Source organism: Ranitomeya imitator, chromosome 1 (genome assembly GCF_032444005.1).
Source record: "Ranitomeya imitator isolate aRanImi1 chromosome 1, aRanImi1.pri, whole genome shotgun sequence".
Lineage (NCBI taxonomy): Eukaryota > Metazoa > Chordata > Amphibia > Anura > Dendrobatidae > Ranitomeya > Ranitomeya imitator.
In genome coordinates, this window is record NC_091282.1 from 336,763,809 (window position 1) to 336,786,378 (window position 22,570).

The following is a 22,570-nucleotide window of genomic DNA, read 5'->3' on the forward strand; positions in this document are numbered from 1 at the left end:
GGGCAACTTCCCCCAAATGCTGCGGCACCAGACGTCTTCTCAAGTAACCCAGGAGCTGATCCATGAATTGGAAGGAAAAAAAGGTAATGTCACCCAGAGCGTTGCAAAGGAGATGAGCCGACCAGGTAGATTGATGCTCCTTATTCAACTACGCGTTTTAGGGACCGTCCGTCCCTTCATCAGGTGTATACAGATAGGAAGTCACCTTTATAAGGGTCAGTTGTGACGTAAAAATACCATTATAAGCCGTAATCCTGACGTATTGAAAAAACACAAATATATAAAAATAATTGTAATTCTCAGCTGTTATAATAAATGACATTTCTATAGTATAATGATAAATAAACCATTTACTTTATACATAATAAAACTTAAAAATTAAAACACTGATTCATACCGCACTAGGCCAGTTTATTTTGCCTTAATAAATATATTAACGAGTGTATTTAGTGCTCGCACTGAGATCCTCTGGACTGAGTGTGGCTAGTGCTAAAGATTCAGAAAGACCCTCTATTGCTCAGTGGGAGCGGGGTTTATCGGTGCGGGGGGCTCTAAGTGCCTTTGTTGTGTAATGATGAAACACTAAGTGCTTTCAGTCTAGGACCACTGGGGAGATTTTTCTCATTAACCAGATTTTAAAGTACCGTATATACTCGAGTATAAGCCGAGATTTTTAGCCCACTTTTTTGGGCTGAAAGTCCCCCTCTCGGCTTATACTTGAGTCATACCCAGGGGTCGGCAGGGGAGGGGGAGCGGGGGGCTGTGTAATTATACTTACCTACTGCTGGCACGGTCCCTGCTTCTTCCAGCGCTGCAGATTCTTCCTGTACTGAGTGGTCACATGGTACCGCTCATTACAGTAATGAATATGCGGCTCCACCTCCCTTAGAGGTGGAGCCGCATATTCATTACTGTAATTAGCAGTAACTGTGACCACTCAATACAGGAAGAAGAAGCAGGGACGTCCAGGGACCGTGCTGGGAGTAGGTAAGTATACGGGGAGGGGGAGCGCAGCACTGCGCAATATTTAACTCTCCTCGTTCCAGTGCGGCTCCGTCTTCAGTGTCCTCTGGCTGTGACGCTCAGGTCACGTATATTATACAAAGAACCCGGCACTCAACTTTTATTCAAACTGGTGGTATTTATTTTTGTAGTACGAAAAACGTTTCGGCCAAGGTCTGGCCTTCGTCAGTTACTACAATATTATAAAGAAAATCAAATAAATAATGAATAATAAATACATCTGTGACTACAACTGTAGATACAGCAGTAAGTACATACGGTGTGCAAAAAAAGAGAAAAAAAACAAATACAAAACAAGAAACAACAAAAGTAGAAACAACAAAAGTATATACAGTGTGTCAAAATGGTCATGAGATGACAATATCCGAAAGAGAACACTAAGAAAATACTAAGAAGGGCCAACTAGTATGACTAAACCCCCCGGTGATGAGTGGAGTACAAGAGACACTAAACCGCTGAACGTACCGTACTAAGCGATGTCATAGGGAAGTGTTGCGTAAGCGTAGTAGATTACAGGGATAACCCTGGAGGGGAAGGAGAAAACCCAAATTGTGGGTTAACGTGGATTACGTAAGGAATGCCCAAGTGAAAAGGTCTTAATAGCGCTAATACCTTGTGCAATGTAAGTCTCCAATAAATGGCGCGATTACAGGCTGTAAAAGGAGAGAAACAATGTCTAAGCTGAAGCCGAACCCCGTAACCCATATCCGGCCATACGGCACTATAAGCTGGGTAAGCCAGTGTTGGTGAAATACCTGAATGTGCGACGGGTCCGGACGCGGTGTCCACCGCTGTCAGAAGAGAAGCCCGAGTGTCAGGACGCCCAGCCAGCGTGCCTTATGTGCGGTGCGGCCGGACCGGATGTGACCTACCGGAAGTGACCGCATAAGAAAGCCTCAGATGGAAAGGAGTGAGACGGCCAATCCTAGGATGTAAGGGGCGGGAGGCTAAGGCACGAGGGGTGTGCACTGTGTACGTGGACCAGATGGGAAGCCTCATATGGTGCAGGTACGATAGTAGCGGCATGGAAGATGTGAAGGTGGTGGTGGTTCCTATTAAATCCTCAGTGACCCCGTGGAGAAGAAGAAGAGTCCTGGCAATTCAATAAAGTCGGCTCTGGAAGAACAAATAAATATGTTAGAGACTTATTACATCCTGATTATGCGAGTAAAACTTTAAACAGACCGCAAGTAAACATCTACTATGAGTACACACTGGACAGGACCCATGGTATTGAGAGGGGCCTGTGTTATTTAGGAAAATGAAGCCAGGTCATAGTCCCTGTTCAGACCTTTGGGATACAGAGTGTCCAGATGTATCCAGAAAGCCTCCCTACGTTTTGGGGAGGACAGTCTATCGCCCCCGCGTCTGGGAGAGGGGACCTGCTCAATCACGTGAAACCTGAGTTGAGAGATATTGTGGCCTTGCGATAAAAAGTGTTGTGGAATGGGTAGGAGCATGTTGCCACACCTGATCGTGGATTTATGTTTTGAAATGCGTTCCCTAATGGAACGGGTTGTCTCTCCTACGTAGAGCATGCCACAGGGGCACTTAATGAGATAAATTACGTAGGCCGAGTCACAGTTAAAAAAAATTCTTTATGGGAAAAGACTTTCCTGAGCGTGGATGCTGGAATGAGCTACCCTTGAGAACGTTACTGCACTGGGTGCAGTGGAGACACGGGAATGTCCCGAAGCGGGGGTTCTGGAGGAACCGTTGTGTGGGTGCCTTTTTCTCTGATCCCACATCCGCTCGTACCAGTGTGTCCCTAAGGTTGCGGGGTCTCCTGAAACACGGGAGAAAAGGTTCTCTAAATTCTGGGATGTCGGGGTGGGCACTTGTAAGTAGATGCCAATGTTGGCGTATGTTTTTATGGAGGATATAAGCGAACGGGTGGAAGGAATGGACGAACGGAATGCGGTTATTAGACTTAGGTCTGCTAGGGCCGGATGTGCGGGATTCATGGAGGAACGATTCAGGGTAGCCTCGAGCCTGAAATTTAGCCTCCATTTCAGACACTCGCTGTGTCCGTAGCTCTTGGTCTGAGACTATTCTGGTTACTCGCTGGATTTGTGATTTAGGAATCGCTTTCTTTATGGCTCGGGGGTGTAAACTCTCAAAATGAAGTAAGCTATTACGGTCTGTGTTTTTGATATGAATATCGGTACTTAATTGCCCTGTATGATTTTTGATGACCACTGTGTCCAAAAAATTCATTCTATCCTGGTCGTGAGCCATAGTGAAGGAGATGCCGGGCCATGCTGTATTGAGGAAATCTACAAAGGACCGGAAGGACTCCAACGTGCCGCCCCACACACAGAAAATATCGTCGATATAACGTTTCCACAGTAAAACGTTCTCGCGGAAACGTATATCGGGGTAGATGACACTGTCCTCAAAGTCCGCCATGTAGCAGTTAGCGTACGGGGGCGCCACGTTAGAGCCCATAGCGGTCCCCCGTATCTGTAAATAGTATTGGTCCTGGAACAAAAAATGATTCGAGTCCAGGACCAATGTAAGTAGTTCCACAACTAGGTTGATTTGTTGCTTATGGGTCCCTGTGGCGGATAGGAGTTTTTTGATGGAGTTAATACCCTCCGCATGTGGAATGGACGTGTATAGATCTTTCACATCCAAGGATGCCAGAATGGCATCAGCTGGTATTTTATCCAGATCTCGTATTACTCCTAAGAAGGCTTCTGTGTCTAACAAAAATGATTTAGTGGACTGGATGTGGGGGGTTAGGATTTTTTCAAGAAAGATGGCTATTGGGGACAGTATAGAATTAGTAGCTGCCACTATTGGTCGCCCAGGGGGTTGCTCGAGATTTTTATGGATTTTTGGAAGTGTATAAAATACTGGGGTGACTGGATGATCGTTGGTAAGATAGTTACAAGTTTTGAGGTCTAAGACCCCTAGAGCTGTATATTTCTGTAGTATATTCGAGATTCTGTTTCTAATGGCTTGGGTAGGGTTGGAGTCCAACTTTTGGTATATAGTAGTGTTGTCGAGCTGTCTCTTAATTTCTTTTAAATAGTCGCTCCTATCCATGACTACCACGGCTCCCCCTTTATCTGCAGGTTTAATTGTTAGACTAGAGTCTAACGTTTTTCGTACTACAAAAATAAATACCACCAGTTTGAATAAAAGTTGAGTGCCGGGTTCTTCGTATAATATATGTACGGCCTGGGAACCTACCCGTGCACCAAGTTGCTGTGCTCACGTCTTTTCTACTCATTGCTCAGGTCACGTAGTCAGTGCGTGCCCTCTGCTGAACGTCAGTGCCGAAGACGGAGCCACACGAGGAGCAGGTAACTATTGAAAGGTCCGGGGGTCCTGAGCGAAGAGAGATGAGTATGTGATTTTTTTTTTTTTTTATTGCAGCAAAAGTATATGGGGCAAGTGACTATACGGAGCATCTTATGGGGCATAACACTTGTGCAGCACTATAAGGGGCAAGTGTCTGTATGGAGCATCTTATGGGGCTATAACGCTTGTGCAGCACTATATAGGGCAAATATCTCTATGGAGCTTCTTATGGGGCCCTTATTACCCTTTATGCAGGATTATATGGGGCATATTTTAATATGGAGCATCTTATGGGCCCATCATGAACTGTATGGAGCATTATATGGGGCTCCTGATTCAATATGGATATTCAAAAACACTTAACCTACTGATGTCTCAATTAATTTTACTTTTATTGGTATCTATTTTTACTTTTGAAATTTACTGGTAGCTGCTGCATTTCCCACCCTAGGCTCATACTCGAGTCATTACGTTTTCCCAGTTTTTTGTGGCAAAATTAGAGGGGTCGGCTTATACTCGGGTCGGCTTATACTCGATGCGGTAATTCATTTACTGGAATGCAGTTGTAATCTTTAATATGTTGGCCTTGCTATCCAACCCATTCATAATAGAATTAATAGACATGACATCAAAAGCGGGGTACTAAATCACAGCCTATCCAGACATTTGGTCTCTGATCATCAAAAACCCCTTATGGGTTAAGTTTAACCATTTTGGGACAAGTACCTGAAAACAAATTCTGATTGCTTTCAGAGACTGATCAATAGAGAATCTTTCTGGATCTTTGAATTAGCCACACTTGGTCCAGAGGATCTGAAAGTGAGCAGTGAATACAGTCGTTACTATATTCATTAAAACACCACTCCTACATGTTTTTTTATTTCTGCTCTGGAGTGGCGCTTTAAATGTAAGCCCTCGGCCATACACCCTCCAGCGTCTTCACCGTTTTTCAGCGCCACTCCAGTCCCCCTGCGCCATCTTTTGAGCTCAGCTTCTGACTTGCCCGTAAGACAGAAGTTACGTCATAATCTCTCAATACGAGTCTATGAGAGGCTTAACAGGGTATGAACGAGGCTCTCAAAGATTTGTATCGAAAAGTGTCCTCCGCACAGCTCCATGAAACTCTTGTGTGATCTGGTAGGTCACTTTTTGCTGGGGTCGGAGCGGAGCAGCTGTGAAAACAGATGGATAGGCTGGAAGGTGAGTATCAGTCAGAGGGGCAGGGGATTTACATTTAACCCCTTTACCCCCAAGGGTGGTTTGCACGTTAATGACCAGGCCAATTTTTACAATTCTGACCACTGTCCCTTTATGAGGTTATAACTCCGAAACGCTTCAACGGATCCTGGTGATTCTGACATTGTTTTCTCGTGACATATTGTACTTCATGATAGTGGTAAAATTTCTTTGATAGTACCTGTGTTTATTTGTGAAAAAAACGGAAATTTGGCGAAAATTTTGAAAATTTCGCAATTTTCAAACTTTGAATTTTTATGCAATTAAATCACAGAGATATGTCACACAAAATACTTAATAAGTAACATTTCCCACATGTCTCCTTTACATCAGCATAAGTTTGGAACCAATTTTTTTTTTTGTTAGGGAGTTATAAGGGTTAAAAGTTGACCAGCAATTTCTCATTTTTACAACACCATTTTTTTTTAGGGACCACGTCTCATTTGAAGTCATTTTGAGGGGTCTATATGATAGAAAATGCCCAAGTGTGACACCATTCTAAAAACTGCACCCCTCAAGGTGCTCAAAACCACATTCAAGAAGTTTATTAAATTTGACCAGCGATTTCTCATTTTTACAGCAAAATTTACAAAACCATTTTTTTTAGGGACCACCTCACATTTGAAGTCAGTTTGAGGGGTCTATATGGCTGAAAATACCCAAAAGTGACACCATTCTAAAAAATGCACCCCTCAAGGTGCTCAAAACCACATTCAAGAAGTTTATTAACCCTTCAGGTGTTTAATAGGAATTTTTGGAATGTTTAAATAAAAATGAACATTTAACTTTTTTACACAAAAAATTTACTTCAGCTCCAATTTGTTTTATTTTACCAAGGGTAACAGGAGAAATTGGACCCAAAAAGTTGTTGTCCAATTTGTCCTGAGTACGCTGATACCCCATATGTGGCAGTAAACCACTGTTTGGGCGCATGGGAGAGCTCGGAAGGGAAGGAGCGCTATTTGACTTTTCAATGCAAAATTGACAGGAATTGAGATGGGACGCCATGTTGCGTTTGGAGAGCCACTGATGTGCCTAAACATTGAAACCCCCCACAAGTGACACCATTTTGGAAAGTAGACCCCCTAAGGAACTTATCTGGATGTGTGGTGAGCACTTTGACCCACCAAGTGCTTCACAGAAGTTTATAATGCAGAACCGTAAAAATAAAAAATCATATTTTTTCACAAAAATTATATTTTTGCCCCCAATTTTTTATTTTTCCAAGGGTAAGAGAAGAAATTGGACCTCAAAAGTTGTTGTCCAATTTGTCCCGAGTACGCTGATACCCCATATGTGGCAGTAAACCACTGTTTGGGCGCATGGGAGAGCTCGGAAGGGAAGGAGCGCCGTTTGACTTTTCAATGCAAAATTGACAGGAATTGAGATGGGACGCCATGTTGCGTTTGGAGAGCCACTGATGTGCCTAAACATTGAAACCCCCCACAAGTGACACCATTTTGGAAAGTAGACCCCCTAAGGAACTTATCTGGATGTGTGGTGAGCACTTTGACCCACCAAGGGCTTCACAGAAGTTTATAATGCAGAGCCATAAAAATAAAACAAAATTTTTTTCCCACAAAAATAATTTTTTAGCCCCCAGTTTTGTATTTTCCCTAGGGTAACAGGAGAAATTGGACCCCAAAAGTTGTTGTCCAATTTGTCCTGAGTACGCTGATACCCCATATGTGGGGGGGAACCACCGTTTGGGCGCATGGGAGGGTTCGGAAGGGAAGGAGCGCCATTTGGAATGCAGACTTAGATGGAATGGTCTGCAGGCGTCACATTGCGTTTGCAGAGCCCCTAATGTACCTAAACAGTAGAAACCCCCCACAAGTGACACCATTTTGGAAAGTAGACCCCCTAAGGAACTCATCTTGATGTGTTGTGAGAGCTTTGAACCCCCAAGTATTTCACTACAGTTTATAACGCAGAGCCATGCAAATAAAAAATATTTTTTTTTCCACAAAAATTATATTTTAGCCCCCAGTTTTGTATTTTTCCAAGGTTAGCAGGAGAAATTGGACCCTAAATGTTGTTGTCCAATTTGTCCTGAGTACGCTGATACCCAATATGTGGGGGGGAACCACCGTTTGGGCGCATGGGAGGGCTCGGAAGGGAAGGAGCATCATTTGGAATGCAGACTTAGATGGATTGGTCTGCAGGCGTCACATTGCGTTTGCAGAGCCCCTAATGTATCTAAACAGTAGAAACCCCCCACAAGTGACCCCATATTGGAAACTAGACCCCTCAATGAACTTATCTAGATGTGTTGTGAGAACTTTGAACCCCCAAGTGTTTCACTACAGTTTATAACGCAGAGCCGTGAAAATAAAAAATCTTCTTGTTTTCCCACAAAAATTATTTTTTAGCCCCCAGTTTTGTATTTTCCCAAGGGTAACAGGAGAAATTGGTCCACAAAAGTTGTTGTCCAATTTGTCCTGAGTACGCTGATACCCCATATGTTGGGGTAAACCCCTGTTTGGGCACACAGGAGAGCTCGGAAGGGAAGGAGCACTGTTTTACTTTTTCAACGCAGAATTGGCTGGAATTGAGATCGGACGCCATGTCGTGTTTGGAGAGCCCCTGATGTGCCGAAACAGTGGAAACCCCCCAATTATAACTGAAACCCTAATCTAAACACACCCCTAACCCTAATTCCAACGGTAACCCTAACCACACCTCTAACCCTGACACACCCCTAACCCTAATCCCAACCCTATTCCCAACTGTAAATGTAATCTAAACCCCAACCCTAACTTTAGCCCCAACCCTAACTGTAGCCCCAACCCTAACCCTAGCCCTAACCCTAGCCCTAGCCCTAACCCTAGCCCTAACCCTAGCCCTAACCCTAGCCCTAACCCTAGCCCTAAGCCTAACCCTAGCCCTAACCCTAACCCTAGCCCTAACCCTAGCCCTAACCCTAGCCCTAATGGGAAAATGGAAATAAATACATTTTTTTTTATTTTTCCCTAACTAAGGGGGTGATGAAGGGGGGTTTGATTTACTTTTATAGCGAGTTTTTTAGCGGATTTTTATGATTGGCAGCCGTCACACACTGAAAGACCCTTTTTATTGCAAAAAATATTTTTTGCAATACCACATTTTGAGAGCTATAATTTTTCCATATTTTGGTCCACAGAGTCATGTGAGGTCTTGTTTTTTGCGGGACGAGTTGACGTTTTTATTGAAAACATTTTTGGGCACGTGACATTTTTTTATCGCTTTTTATTCCGATTTTTGTGAGGAAGAATGACCAAAAGCCAGCTATTCATGAATTTCTATTGGGGGAGGCATTTATACCGTTCCGCGTTTGGTAAAATTGATAAATCAGTTTTATTCTTCGGGTCAGTACGATTACAGCGATACCTCATTTATATCATTTTTTTATGGTTTGGTGCTTTTATACGATAAAAACTATTTTACAGAAAAAATAATTATTTTTGCATCGCTTTATTCTCAGGACTATAACTTTTTTATTTTTTTGCTGATGATGCTGTATGGCGGCTCTTTTTTTGCAGGACAATATGACACTTTCAGCGGTACCATGGTTATTTATATCTGTCCTTTTGATCGCGTGTTATTCCACTTTTTGTTCGGCGGTATGATAATAAAGCGTTGTTTTTTGCCTCGTTTTTTTTTTTTTTTCTTACGGTGTTTACTGAAGGGGTTAACTAGTGGGACAGTTTTATAGGTCGGGTCGTTACGGACGCGGCGATACTAAATATGTGTACTTTTATTGGTTTTTTTTTTTATTTAGATGAAGAAATGTATTTATGGGAATAATATTTTTATTTTTTTTTCATTATTTTGGAATATTTTTTTTTATTTTTTTTACACATTTGGAAAATTTTTTTTTTACTTTTTTACTTTGTCCCAGGGGGGGACATCACAGATCAGTGATCTGACAGTTTGCACAGCACTCTGTCAGATCACTGATCTGACATGCAGCGCTGCAGCCTTCACAGTGCCTGCTCTAAGCAGGCTCTGTGAAGCCACCTCCCTCCCTGCAGGACCCGGATCCGCGGCCATCTTGGATCCGGGGCTCGAGCAGGGAGGGAGGTGAGGAGACCCTCGCAGCAACGCGATCACATCGCGTTGCTGCGGGGGGCTCAGGGAAGCCCGCAGGGAGCCCCCTCCCTGCGCGGTGCTTCCCTGCACCGCCGGCACATCGCGATCATCTTTGATCGCGGTGTGCCAGGGGTTAATGTGCCGGGGGCGGTCCGTGACCGCTCCTGGCACATAGTGCCGGATGTCAGCTGCGATAAGCAGCTGACACCCGGCCGCGATCGGCCGCGCTCCCCCCGTGAGCGCGGCCGATCGGCTATGACGTACTATCCCGTCCAGGGTCAGATAAGCCCAGGGCACCTCGACGGGATAGTACGTCTAAGGTCACAGAGGGGTTAAAGGACCACTCCAGCAGTGCAATAAAAAAAAAACTCTGGAGCGGTGCTTTAAGACTGAATAAATTGCCTTGGTGCTTTATGAATCAGTGTTTTAATGTTTAATTTTGTAGATTGTTCATGGTTTACTTTATCATGATTACTATACAATAACAGCAGCGAATAACAATTATTTTGATATTTATATAGTTACGGTATGTTTTTTCTATAGTAAATAAAGCTTATGGCTTGTAATGGTGTTTTTACATCACCACTGACCCTTATAAAGGTCACTGCTGACTTCTTGTCTGTATACTGTATACACCAGATGAATTGGAAGCCCTGAAACGCATAGTGGAATATAGCGTATCGGTTTACCTGGTCGGGCTCATTTTCTTTGCAGCACTCCAGGTGACATTGTGTGATGGATTGGAAGGAAGAAAGGCAATCTGGTACTCATAACCTGTAATATTAGATTTATCAAGAAAGGCATCCAGGCTCTCCTTGTACTTTTGTAGTGGAGCAACCATTACATAATGTGGCAGGGCCTTCCATAGGAACACTCCTGTTACAGGAGATAATCTGCATCTGTGATTATGAGTAAACCTTCTTTCCTGTAGACATAGATAGAGAAGTATTCAGCTTCTAGGGATATAATGTTTTCAGGATTTAATAGTGGAGGGCCATGTACTACGTGTTACGCTGTGTCCTCCGTAGCACTTCGCTCTGCTTTATAGAGCAGGGTGCCCCTTTCAAAAGTCCTAATATGATATTCTGACTGGCGCTGATCAACATTGATGATCCCTGGAAGCTTCACTTCAACCCCATGAAAAGGGGTTGTTTATTGAAGTCAGCCACATTCCCTTAATGGGGTCATATCTACACCATATACAGGTAGGATGTTCAGCTGTAGGAACCAGCGCGGAGGGCCACTCCATATGAGTCTGCACTCGATCTGTCCTTGTATCTGGTTTGCCACCATGTGATACGTGGTACTACTCTTCTGTAGCGCTTATTGCAGCTATGCCCGGCTGCCGCAACTTCAACTTAGAAATCATCTGTGCCTCTACCATGCAGCTGATGGAGACAGCGGCTCCATTCTACAAGGCAGCATGTGGAACACGTGTGCTGGGCAGATGGACGGAGCCGCACACTGTGTGGGTTTCTCTTGATGTCTATGAACGCTCATGTTGGGAAATTGGAAGATACAGATTGACATTTGTAGTAATCTCTATAGCTGTCACTAGGCTCTTCGGATGCTCTGCAAAAGCCTGGGTTGATCATAATGGTGGAAGTGTCTATGGGATCATAGTGTTTTCTTGTCCACGTATTGGTAGTAGTCTGGCATCACAGCATAGTACTTGCAATGATTTATGCAAATTGCAGACTCAAACTTTTGGAGTCAGCAGATGTACCTTACTGGTGATTTCCATGATACCAGCACTGCTGATGTCACATTTCCTCACCCCAGCCATTGCACTGACTGGGCCAGTGAGATCTTCCTTGCTTACTAAAGTGACCTTTTTGTATTACTTTTTATTATTAGTAATTTTTTGTTTGTGGGGCCTAGCATTTAATCAACTGAAAACTGGGTCTACCCCGGTGACAGGCTCTCCTTAGTGTTATGGTAATGAATTACCCATCACTTTCCGTTATCCGGGTTATGACACATCTCCGCTGAGCAGGTACCTAAGGAGTAGTAGTAATCTTTTGACCTTTTCTGTTTCTGTTGCAGGAAGAAATGTCAGGAGAGAGTGTGGTGAGCTCTGTGGTGCCCGCAACTACAACCCGGACCACCTCTTTCAAATGCGCCAGCACCAGTTCCAAATATGTGAAGCTAAATGTAGGCGGTGCTTTATATTACACCACCATGCAAACCCTCACCAAGCAGGACACCATGCTCAAAGCAATGTTCAGCGGGAGAATGGAGGTGCTAACGGATAGTGAGGGTAGGGGTCATTTTTTTTCTTTTGCTGTAATCGTGTCCGGTCAAGGTGGAAATCGCTCCTGATGCCCAGGATCAAACATACATGTGGAGTACACCTGATTGTAGCCCAGGAACATCTGTCGTGACTGGACATTGGACATATATTTTTTGTATGATTAACTTTTTGGAATATTTGAGACCCTGTTCACATCATATTTTGCATCTCTTTGAAAGGTTTATATATTTTTTTTAAAGGGCCACTGTCACCCCCTCCAGCCGTTATAAACTAAAATAGCCACCTTGTGCAGCAGTAATGCTGCATTCTAACAAGGTGGCTCTTTTAGTTTTTGGTGCATTTGTTCCCAAAATAAAGCGTTTTATAACTTCGCCAAAATACCTGTCTTTAGACAGGGACGCAGGTCTTAACCCCCCTGCTGGAAACGCCACACTGCCGTCACTCAAATCTTCAGGGGCGCCGGGCACCACCCCCTCCGCGCTGTTTTCCCATGAAATCCGGCGCCTGCGCTGTGTAGTACTGGCTGGTGCAGGCGCAGTGAGCTCTGGCCGTCTGACGTCACAGCCAGGCTTGCAGACTGCGCCTGTGCGGCCGCCCTGCCTGTGAATCCCAGCCCCGCACTGTGCATAATGCATAACACACTGCGGGGCTGGGATTCCCAAGGTGGGTGGCCGCACAGGCGCAGACTGCAAGATTGCATGTGAGGTCAGACGGCCAGAGCTCACTGCGCCTGCATCAGCCAGTACTACACAGCGCAGGCGCTGGATTTCATGGGAAAACAGCGGGGAGGGGGCAGCGCCCCTGAAGATTTGAGTGACGGCAGTGTGGCGTTTCCAGCAGGGGGTTAAGACCTGCCTCCCTGTCTAAAGAAAGGTATTTTGGGGAAATTATAAAATGCTTTATTTTGGGAATAAATGCACCAAAAACTAAAAGAGCCACCTTGTTAGAATGCAGCATTACTGCTGCACAAGGTGGCTTTTTTAGTTTATAACGGCTGGAGGGGGTGACAGAGGCCCTTTAAGATTACAGAAGCGTTACCTTTCAAGGGGTTTGGTATTTACTATTGATGAACCTGTCTTTTGGCTATATCACTAATATAATCTATTGGTTCTTGATTCATGTAGATGTAAATATTGAATGGAGATCAATGTTTAGCTGCCACTGCTGAGAAGTGAAGATCACCTCCATTCTCTTGAAATGAACATTGAACAGAATTATGCTGTTCAGCTCCATCAATGTTTACATCCATCTCGCGCCAGTAACAGCTATCGTACAATAAAAAATTACATGGTGATCCTACTGAATCCTGTTCCTCAACTGGACGGAAAAAAGTTGGACACGGTGTCATTTTCGTGCTCCATTAATAATAATAATAATAATTTGTATTTATATAGCGCCAACATATTCCGCAGCGCTTTACAAATTATAGAGGGGACTTGTACAGACAATAGACATTACAGCATAACAGAAATACAGTTCAAAACAGATACCAGGAGGAATGAGGGCCCTGCTCGCAAGCTTACAAACTATGGGGAAAAGGGGAGACACGAGAGGTGGATGGTAACAATTGCTTTAGTTAGTTGGACCAGCCATAGTGTAAGGCTCGGGTGTTCATGTAAAGCTGCATGAACCAGTTAACTGCCTAAGTATGTAGCAGTACAGACACAGAGGGCTATTAACTGCATAAATTGAATGAGAACATGATGCGAGGAACCTGATTGCCTATTTAAAAAATAAATAAATAAAAAAAAAAACCTATTTAATAGGCCACACAGGCATCGTTAGGTTAATACATTGAGGCGGTAGGCCAGTCTGAACAAATGAGTTTTTAGGGTACGCTTAAAACTGTGGGGATTGGGGATTAATCGTATTAACCTAGGTAGTGCATTCCAAAGAATCGGCGCAGCACGTGTAAAGTCTTGGAGACGGGAGTGGGAGGTTCTGATTATTGAGGATGCTAACCTGAGGTCATTAGTGGAGCGGAGGGCACGGGTAGGGTGGTAGACTGATACCAGGGAGGAGATGTAGAGTGGTGCCGAGCCATGGAGTGCTTTGTGGATAAGGGTAGTAGTTTTGTACTGGATTCTGGAGTGGATGGGTAGCCAGTGTAATGACTGGCACAGGGTAGAGGCATCGGTGTAACGGTTGGTGAGGAATATGATCCTGGCAGCAGCATTCAGGACAGGTACCGGTATATTTGACCAAAAAGATCCAGAAAATCATTAATAATAGCATTTTTTATGCCATTCTTTATGAAGGGACCACAGAAATGAGATTAACCCAATTGATTAATGAGCACACACTATAATGAATTGGGTGAATCTTACAACTGCCTGGCGCTCTGTTAGAAATCTTACTCTAGTCAGTTACATTTCTGTGCTTTTCTGGCGTAACTTGCGCCACAAAACTGGCGTAAACTTTGATTTGCCGGGCATGCTTCATCGTGCCAAAGTGGATGGAGCTGGCCGGGTCTGATATAAAACCGCCAACAGATTTGAGATTTTGGGCTTAAATTTTGCAACATTTCAAGGTGTATTCCATCGAGAAGCTGAAAAAAAAAGTCTTGATGAATCCTGCTGAGTATCATTTAAGGCAAATTTTTGTAGGAAAGGATGACCTATATGTCAACTATGGTAAAATATTACTTCAAAGGCATGTCTGCAATAGTTTTGCTCTGATGGAAACCATTAATTGGGGCCAGTAAAGTTCATTTCATTTGAATCCTGTTTGAACTGACATCAAGGGTAGACTGGAATGCACATTGTATAGATATTACATTGTTAATGTACTCCCCGACCCCCGATGTTTAAGATGCATCTTTCACCTTGCCGTTAGTACAGATACAGCCTGTGCATTTAATACTGTGACCCCTCTGAAAGGGGTCATCAGGATGCAGTGATCGGATAGAAGAATTAAGCTTAGATTAAAAAAAAAGTATAGTTCCACATACATTATATGGAAAATCTTATAGGACTGAAAAAAGCTCATGTTCTACTTATTACATTAATAAATTTACTGTAATCAGGTCAGGTTCTGGGTGTGACCAGTAGCCATTGTTCTGAAGTTTGTCTTCCTTTCCCTAAAGACTCCCAAATTTCTGCCGTGTGATTATGTGCCTGTCTCATTGTACATGCATCTGTAGACAGCATTGTATAGGAAAGGAAAAGCCGAACAGAACTATTTATAGGTAAATGCAAGAAAAAGGAAGGCACTCACTGGTGTATAAATTGGCAATCTTTATTCAATCTTCATAAAAGCTTCTTGGCTGGGGGAGTGAGAAAAGGAGCTCTTGCGTGCAGGAGCAAACGACGGCCGAGCAGGAGCAAACGACGGTCAGCATGCTGACCCGTAGAAGCGCAAGCACATCGCGAAACGCCGTCGTTTGCTCCTGCTCACAAGAGCTCCTTTTCTCACTCCCCCGGCCAAGAAGCTTTTTATGAAGATTGAATAAAGATTGCCAATTTTTAGATCGGTGAGTGCCTTCCTTTTTCTTGCATATACCAATGGAATCGTCTATTTTGTTCTGAAGAGCACCCGATCTGATTACATGTGGCTGGTAGTTTAATGACTGTTGATTAACACCTGGCTCCAGGAGTGGAGCAGCCTCAGCTTTGTTCAGACAGTGCCGTTTTTTTGGTCTATAGAATTATTTATAGGTTTGTTGGAAAATATTGTATAACTTCAATTTTATTCATTGAAATCCGCGTTGTTTGCATGCACAAGAGTCCAGTGGGCGGTCTCACTGACCACTATGACTACATGCACAGTCATACTGGAAATCTCTGAATAGGACAACATACCGGACTCGTGTATACAGGGATTTCAATGAGTAAAAGTTACATTGCAATTCTTTTCCTGCAAGAATGTATAAAAATGTGATCAGCTCTTTTTCTCTGTAACATCTGCCTGCAGATCAGATACCATTTTTTACATGACCGTTTTCCTTTACTATTTCTATATATTTAGCTAAAACTTTTTTTAGTCTAAGGTTGCTCTTTGATTCCATGTTAGATATACAACCCCAATTCCAAAACAAGTTGGAGCACTCTGTAAAATGTAAAGAAAAAAGAATGCAACAATTTGGAAATCTTTATAGCTGTCTTCTATTCAAAACGGAGCATAGAGCAAAGATCAGAAGGTGAAAGTTAAACATATTTTCATTTCATTTGAAAAAATTACGGTAACTCATTTAGAAATTGATGGCAGCAACACACCTCAGAAAAGTTGGGACAAGGTTAGCAAAAGGCTGGGAAAGGAAGTAGTGCAAATAAAAATCATCCAGAGGGTCAAGTTTCACCTGAGTCACTTGATTGTATAAAAAGAGCATGTTGGAGAGGCAGAGTCTCTCAGAAGCAAAGCTGGTCAGAGGTTCACCAATCTGGAAACTACTGCATCTAAAGATTGTGGAACATTTTCAGAAAAATGTTCCTCAATATAAAACACAAATTGGCAAACACTTTAAATGTCCCACTATCTACATTATATAATGTAATCAAAACATTCTGGATAAATCCACAAGTGGGCAAGGTTGTTGGTCTATATTGAATACTTGTGATCTGCGGGATATGAGGTGGCAATGCATTGTGTAGTCCACAAATGCAAGTTACAGCTATATCATGCAAAGAAGAATCCATATATCAACACAATTCAGAAACGCTGCCATCTTCTCTGGGCCAAAGCTCATTTATAATGGACAGAGGCAAAATGGAAAACTGTGCTATGGTCAGATGAGTAAAAATGTGAAATTAGTTCTGGACACCACGGACGCTGTGTCTTGCGGACTCGAGGTGAGGGGCCATCCAGCTTATCAGTGCACAATTCAAAGGCCGATCTCTCTGATGACTGAGGTCGCATTAGTGCCTATGACATGCTCATTTTGAAAGACACTATCCATGCTGAACATTATATTGAGTTTTAGAACAACATATGCTCTCATCCAGACACCGTCTATTTCAGGGAAGGCTTTGCATATTTCAGCAAGACTGTGCTAAACCCCATACTGCATCCATCAGAGGAGAATGGCTTCAGAAAAGAAGGGTTCAGGTGATCAACTGGCCGCCTGCAGTCCAGACTTTTCACCAATAGAAAACATTTGGTTATGAAACAAACCATCTCGTAAAGACCCAGAACTGTTGAGCGGCAAGAATCCCACATTAGACAAGAAAGAAACATTTTTTTTTTCTCCTAAGACTCTAGCATTTGGTCTCACTTAGAGGTTTACAGACTGTTGTAAAAAGAAAAGAGGATTCTACACGTGGCACTTTCCCAACTTTTTTGAGATGTGTTGCTGCCATCAGTTTCTAAATGAGTTAATTTTTTTTCAAATAAAATGGAGAATTTGCTTAACGTTCACCTCCTGATCTTTGTTCTATGTTCTGTTGTGAATAGTAAAGAGATTTTCCAAATCAATTCTTGTTTTCTTCACATTTTTCAATCCTCAATTCAAAGTTTTGAATTGACGTTGTATAATAATTGCACCATGTATTGATAAAATCACATTGTGCTCTTATTAGCTATTATACTTTTGTAGGACTGGTGGATATGACCGGGTCAGTAACCTTTATTTTATAACCATTTCATAGTTCAAATGTATATAAAATGTTTGAATAAGATTAATGCAAGTCCAGCATCATCGAAAAGTTATCTAAAGTTATTAGCTGAATACAGGTTCCTTTTCCAGCAGTCTGCATCATACAAGTTTGCACTTTGACAACCTCGGCATAAGTTCTATTTCTTAAATATGACGCCTGCTAGAAGCGGAGGAGATCCCCTTCAGTCCTCATTCTTCTGCTTATAGCAGCTGGTAATAGAGAACAAGAAATCTTAGGGAGACTTTTCTGAGTAAATGACAACATGCTTCTTCCTTGCATTTGAGGTTCTGTAGAAGACGCAATGTAAGTGGTTAATGGGAGTCACATTGTGATGAATTTTTGCTTTTACACCTTGCTGGTTTTCTTCTTGTAATTTTCATTGTAGGCTTTTCGTCTACAGTACCCACTGTTAAATTGCCCTTGTGTTCCATTAAGGTTGGATTCTTATAGACCGATGCGGGAAGCACTTCGGGACAATATTAAATTACCTGAGAGATGGAGCTGTTCCGCTTCCAGAAACGCGAAGAGAAATTGAGGAACTCTTGGCGGAAGCAAAGTATTATTTGGTGCAAGGGCTGGCAGATGAATGTCAAGCGTCTCTTCAGGTGAGATCTCCGGGAAAGCTTTATTTTGTGATATCCAGTAATGCAGGCACAGGATGCCCAAGAAAATCATTGCAATTTATACAATGTGCTCCAGAGGATTCCAGTAGCTAGCAATGCCACCTAAACACGTAAATTTCTTAGTAGAAGGGCATTCCGATATTTTAGGTGACTGATATTTTCTAATGTTTCCTTCTGTTTCCTTAGGAATAAGACTTTTTGTTCCGCTATTAAAGTCAGTCTTACTTTATAATGGAAGTCATGTAATAACAATGGAATGTTTTCCTTCAACAGAATAAAGATGTATATGAACCTTTCTGCAAAGTCCCAGTGATCACGTCATCAAAAGAGGAGCAGAAGTTGATAGCTACATCTAATAAGGTCAGAAACACATTTTCTAGAATAAATGTAGACTATACACAGACACACACAATAGTTGTCGTTTTTTCATAACGGCACTTAAGTATTGACCTTGCAAATAAAGATGGGTAGATCAATTTGCAGGACTACGGTCTGTCGGCCACACCAGTAGTCTCTGGCCAATGGACCGGAGTCCTGCAAATCGATCTATCCATCTCTACTTGATACTGTAACAGTTTTCCTTGCACGTACTAGGTACTTACTGAAAGTTTATGATCGTTTGCAATTTACATGATAAAATGACTTTGTCACAGAAGGATTTATTGTGGAGCTTTTACTACAGATGGACAGAATGGAGAATTATCTAATCACTAATATATGAATGTTGCACAGAATGCTGTTGCCAGGGTTGTTGGTGATATTACTGAGATCTGCATGTTTTCCTCCTCACAGCCTGCTGTCAAGTTACTTTACAACAGAAGCAATAACAAGTATTCCTATACCAGGTAGGGTTCCTCTTTGTACACCTTACAAGGAGCATGTTCTCTGAAAGCATTTATAAATCTTTTCACAAATAAGAACCTGTTCACACATTCTTATTTCTGTTAACCAAAGAACCAAAATAATGGCAATGCAGGAACTGTCATGACTAGTGATGAGCGAGTATGCTCGTTACTCGGGTTTTCCAAGCATGCTTGGGTGGTCTCCGAGTATTTATGGCATGCTCAGAGATTGTTTGACATGATTTGCGGCTGCTAGACAGGCTGAACACATGCAGGGATTGTCTGTTTGTTAGGGAATCCCCACATGTATTCAGGCTGTCTAGCAGCCGCAAATCATGCAGCTATGTGGACACAGTCATGATCTCCGCGCATGCCATAAATACTCGGAGACCACCAGACCATGCTCGGAGAACCCAAGTAAGGGTATGTACACACGTAAGAATTTCTTGCAGAAAATTCCTGAAGAAAACTGCATATTTTCTGCAAGAAATCCGCATGTGTTTTTTCACGTTTTTGTGTGTTTTTTTTCCAGAGCTTTCCCAATGCATTATGTAGCGAGAAAAACGCAAAAAACCCACAAAATTAATGAACATGCTGCTTTCTCTATCGCCTCATTGGGGGACACAGGAAACCATGGGTGTATACTGCTGCCACTAGGAGGCTGACACTATGCAAATAAAAAAGTTAGCTCCTCCTCTGCAGTGTACACCCTACTGACAGGAAGTAGGATATTCAGTTTAGCTTAGTGTCAGTAGGAGGTGGACACGGGTCTTTCATTAGACCCTTATCTACCTCAATGTGCGTCGTTTTCTTTCAGGTTTTTCCGGAAGGGATACAGGGTGAACAGTCACACCTGTACTCCCACATTATGGACTATGAGTACGGTGTGTACTGCCACCCCGTATCCTCATAGATCCCTCAGCAGGACCATGATCCTGGCACACAAGTATGCTCAGAAGTCCGGTCCTAGCTCCGTCCCCCACCCACTCGCCTACCAGAGCCTGTCGGTTGGAGGAGACGAGGACGTCCATCACCAGCTCCATGGACGTCTCATACCTTCCTTGGATTAAGGTTAGTGACGGACGGCTTTGGATGTATGAGGTGAGTATTTCCCCACCCTTCCCAGAGTAGGCAGATTACCTTGGGAGGTCGTCACTGTTACTAGGCAGCAGGGATCTTAGCTGCAGACAGCATTTGCAGGCACAGACTCCCTCATCCGCGCGGCGGCCTTTGCAGGCGGCTGCGCCCCTTCTCGCGCTGCTCCCCGCTGGTGGCCGCACAATCTTCCTTCCGGCGTGGCAGCCTTTGCATCCTCCCCGGCTGCGGCCGCACTGCCTTATGCCTCGGCGCGGTTGCTTTTGCAGGCAGCCGTGCTGTCCCCTTTATTTCCGGCGTCCGCACTGTCCCCTTTATCCGGCGCCGCCGGCCTCTAATTTAGGCCCCGGCTTCTGCTTGGGCCTACTCTTCCGGTGCCGACTCCGCCCACTTCCTCTTCTCTCGGGCGAGCTTTTCTCCCGCCTGACTGTCATAGTCGCCCACCGGCGCCATCTTGGTGCTCCCCTACAGGCGGTTTAGACTGTACCCATTCCTGTACAGAGCGGCTAGCTCCGCCCACTACTCCCAGCCGCCCCATTCGGCCTGGGATCGACGCTATCTTGCTGGGGAGCGTTCTCCTCCGGACCCGGAGGCTATTCCCGCCCCCCTTCTGAGCTGAGTGCTGGTCCTTTCCCACCAGCGTGCGTCTGCACCGACTGGGTTCCCCGCCTCCATCTTCATGCTGGTGCCCTGGACCGGTGTCCTGATGCCTGTCGCAGCTACAACCTTGGAGCAGACTACAGGACATTACACCTGCTGTGAGTAGCGCTGCTTAGCAGTTTGGCACTCCTCTCTGCATCTCTCCTGTTCCCCTAACCTTCTGGCATTCCTTAGTAGGCATGCTTACCATGACTAATCCTATAGGAGAGTGTTCTCATCCTCCTTTCATGCAAGCCGGTCACTGGTGTAATTATATTCTATAACCGTGCAGTCACTGGTGTAATACGTATTAGTACTCTAAAGTCGTGCAGTCAATTGTGTATCAGTACTCTAGACCCGTGCAGTCACCGACGTAATACGTAATAGTACTCTGGAGCCGCGCAATCACTGGTATAGTAGTACTCTAGAGCCGTGCAGTCATTGGCGTAATAAGTGCTCTAGAGCCGTGCAGTTACCAGCGGGGTATGGCAGTATGCCCCATACTGCCGTCATCTGTGCCACGGTCCGCCCCTCACCCTCCTCAGGGAGATGGACCATTATAAAGCCTGCCATATGGCGTTCACTTCGTAGAGGGTTTCAGTTGCACCTTTCTCCTCGGAGTTCTACGTTTCGTCACTCTGCTGTTGTGATTTCTGCTATTGCGGACCTGTGCCTTGATTTTCAGCCGAGGCTCGGCTATTTCTCTACACATGGTGATGCTAGAGCCCTGGCATATCAAACGTTTCCATTTCCCCTGCGCACAGGCACCCGCCCTCCATCTCCCTGCAGCCCCCTCCGGATGCAACCATTACAGTGCTCTAAGCAGAGAGGGGAGCTGCTCCTACTCACTTCACAACTGCAATGTTCAGACCTGACTTCCAGCTGGTTAAGAGTCCGTATTTCCCAGCAACGTCTGCTGTGGCTCAGTGGATAAAGAATCTGACCACATATCGCAGGCGCAAAGGTTTGAACTCAGGTGCACAACAGAGAGTAGAGTTTTTTCTCCCTGTTGACAAGCCTACTGTTCTACCTTCAAGAGAATGAGCACGGCAGGACATAATTCAGACAGACTCCGTGCTGCGGCTTACTACACGGAAGCTGTTATTCTGCATAATGCCGTCAGGTATCATGACCTAGACCATAACACAGAATCAACTCTCTCCTATACCATTCTCCAGGGTTCTCCCGCACTCTATCGGCCATAGTCGCAGGATACTGAGCCAATCGTAGCAGTACTCTATCTGCCATAGTTGCAGGATACCGAGAGCCGATCGCAGCCGTACTCTATCCGCCATCCAGGTTTCACGCGCACCAGCTTCCAGGTACAGTACATTATTTGAAACTGTCGTATCTTCAGCGGATCACACGTGTCCTGGATTGACCACCGCAGTGGTACTGGCGTTCTGTACTGTATTTAGGTAAGTCAGGCGCACTCTCCTATTCCTCCCGTCGATTGCAGCAGTACTGTCCGCTATCCAGGTTTTAGATGTCATCTTCCAGACACATTTAGTCAATACCTGCCGTCGTTCCAGTGGTTTAAACGTGCGCGAGATCGATTGCTGCATTGGTCCTTCTCTTTTGCTCCAGAGTCAGGTAAGTCAGAAACGCCCTCTATCACTCTCTTAAGGGTCTTTTGCAGCATCTGCATAGGCTCCCCTTTAGTCACCACTCGGAGAGGTGCTCGGTATTTATCACTTCTGGTTGGCTGCCGCAGCGATTACAATCCGTATTCAGGTGAGACAGAGGCGCAACTTTTACCGTGTGTTTCACGGTCAATAACGTCTGTGGTCTATTAACAGCTAAACAGAAGATCTATCACGTACCACAAGGTGGATCTCAGTGCCACAGGGTAGACCTCAGTGGCAGCATAAGTGCCCAGTCCACTTT

At 44.1% G+C, this 22,570-nt stretch overlaps 1 protein-coding gene across 1 annotated transcript in view; it reads left to right on the plus strand.

Moving 5' to 3' along the window:
- Nucleotides 1-22,570, plus strand: part of KCTD10 (potassium channel tetramerization domain containing 10) — a 40,806-nt gene that overhangs the window by 7,111 nt on the left and 11,125 nt on the right. The window contains exons 2-5 of the mRNA XM_069759462.1: nt 11,686-11,899; nt 17,920-18,089; nt 18,381-18,467; nt 18,900-18,952. Of these exons, the coding sequence (XP_069615563.1) occupies nt 11,686-11,899; nt 17,920-18,089; nt 18,381-18,467; nt 18,900-18,952 (524 nt within the window). The remainder of the gene's footprint in view (nt 1-11,685; nt 11,900-17,919; nt 18,090-18,380; nt 18,468-18,899; nt 18,953-22,570) is intronic.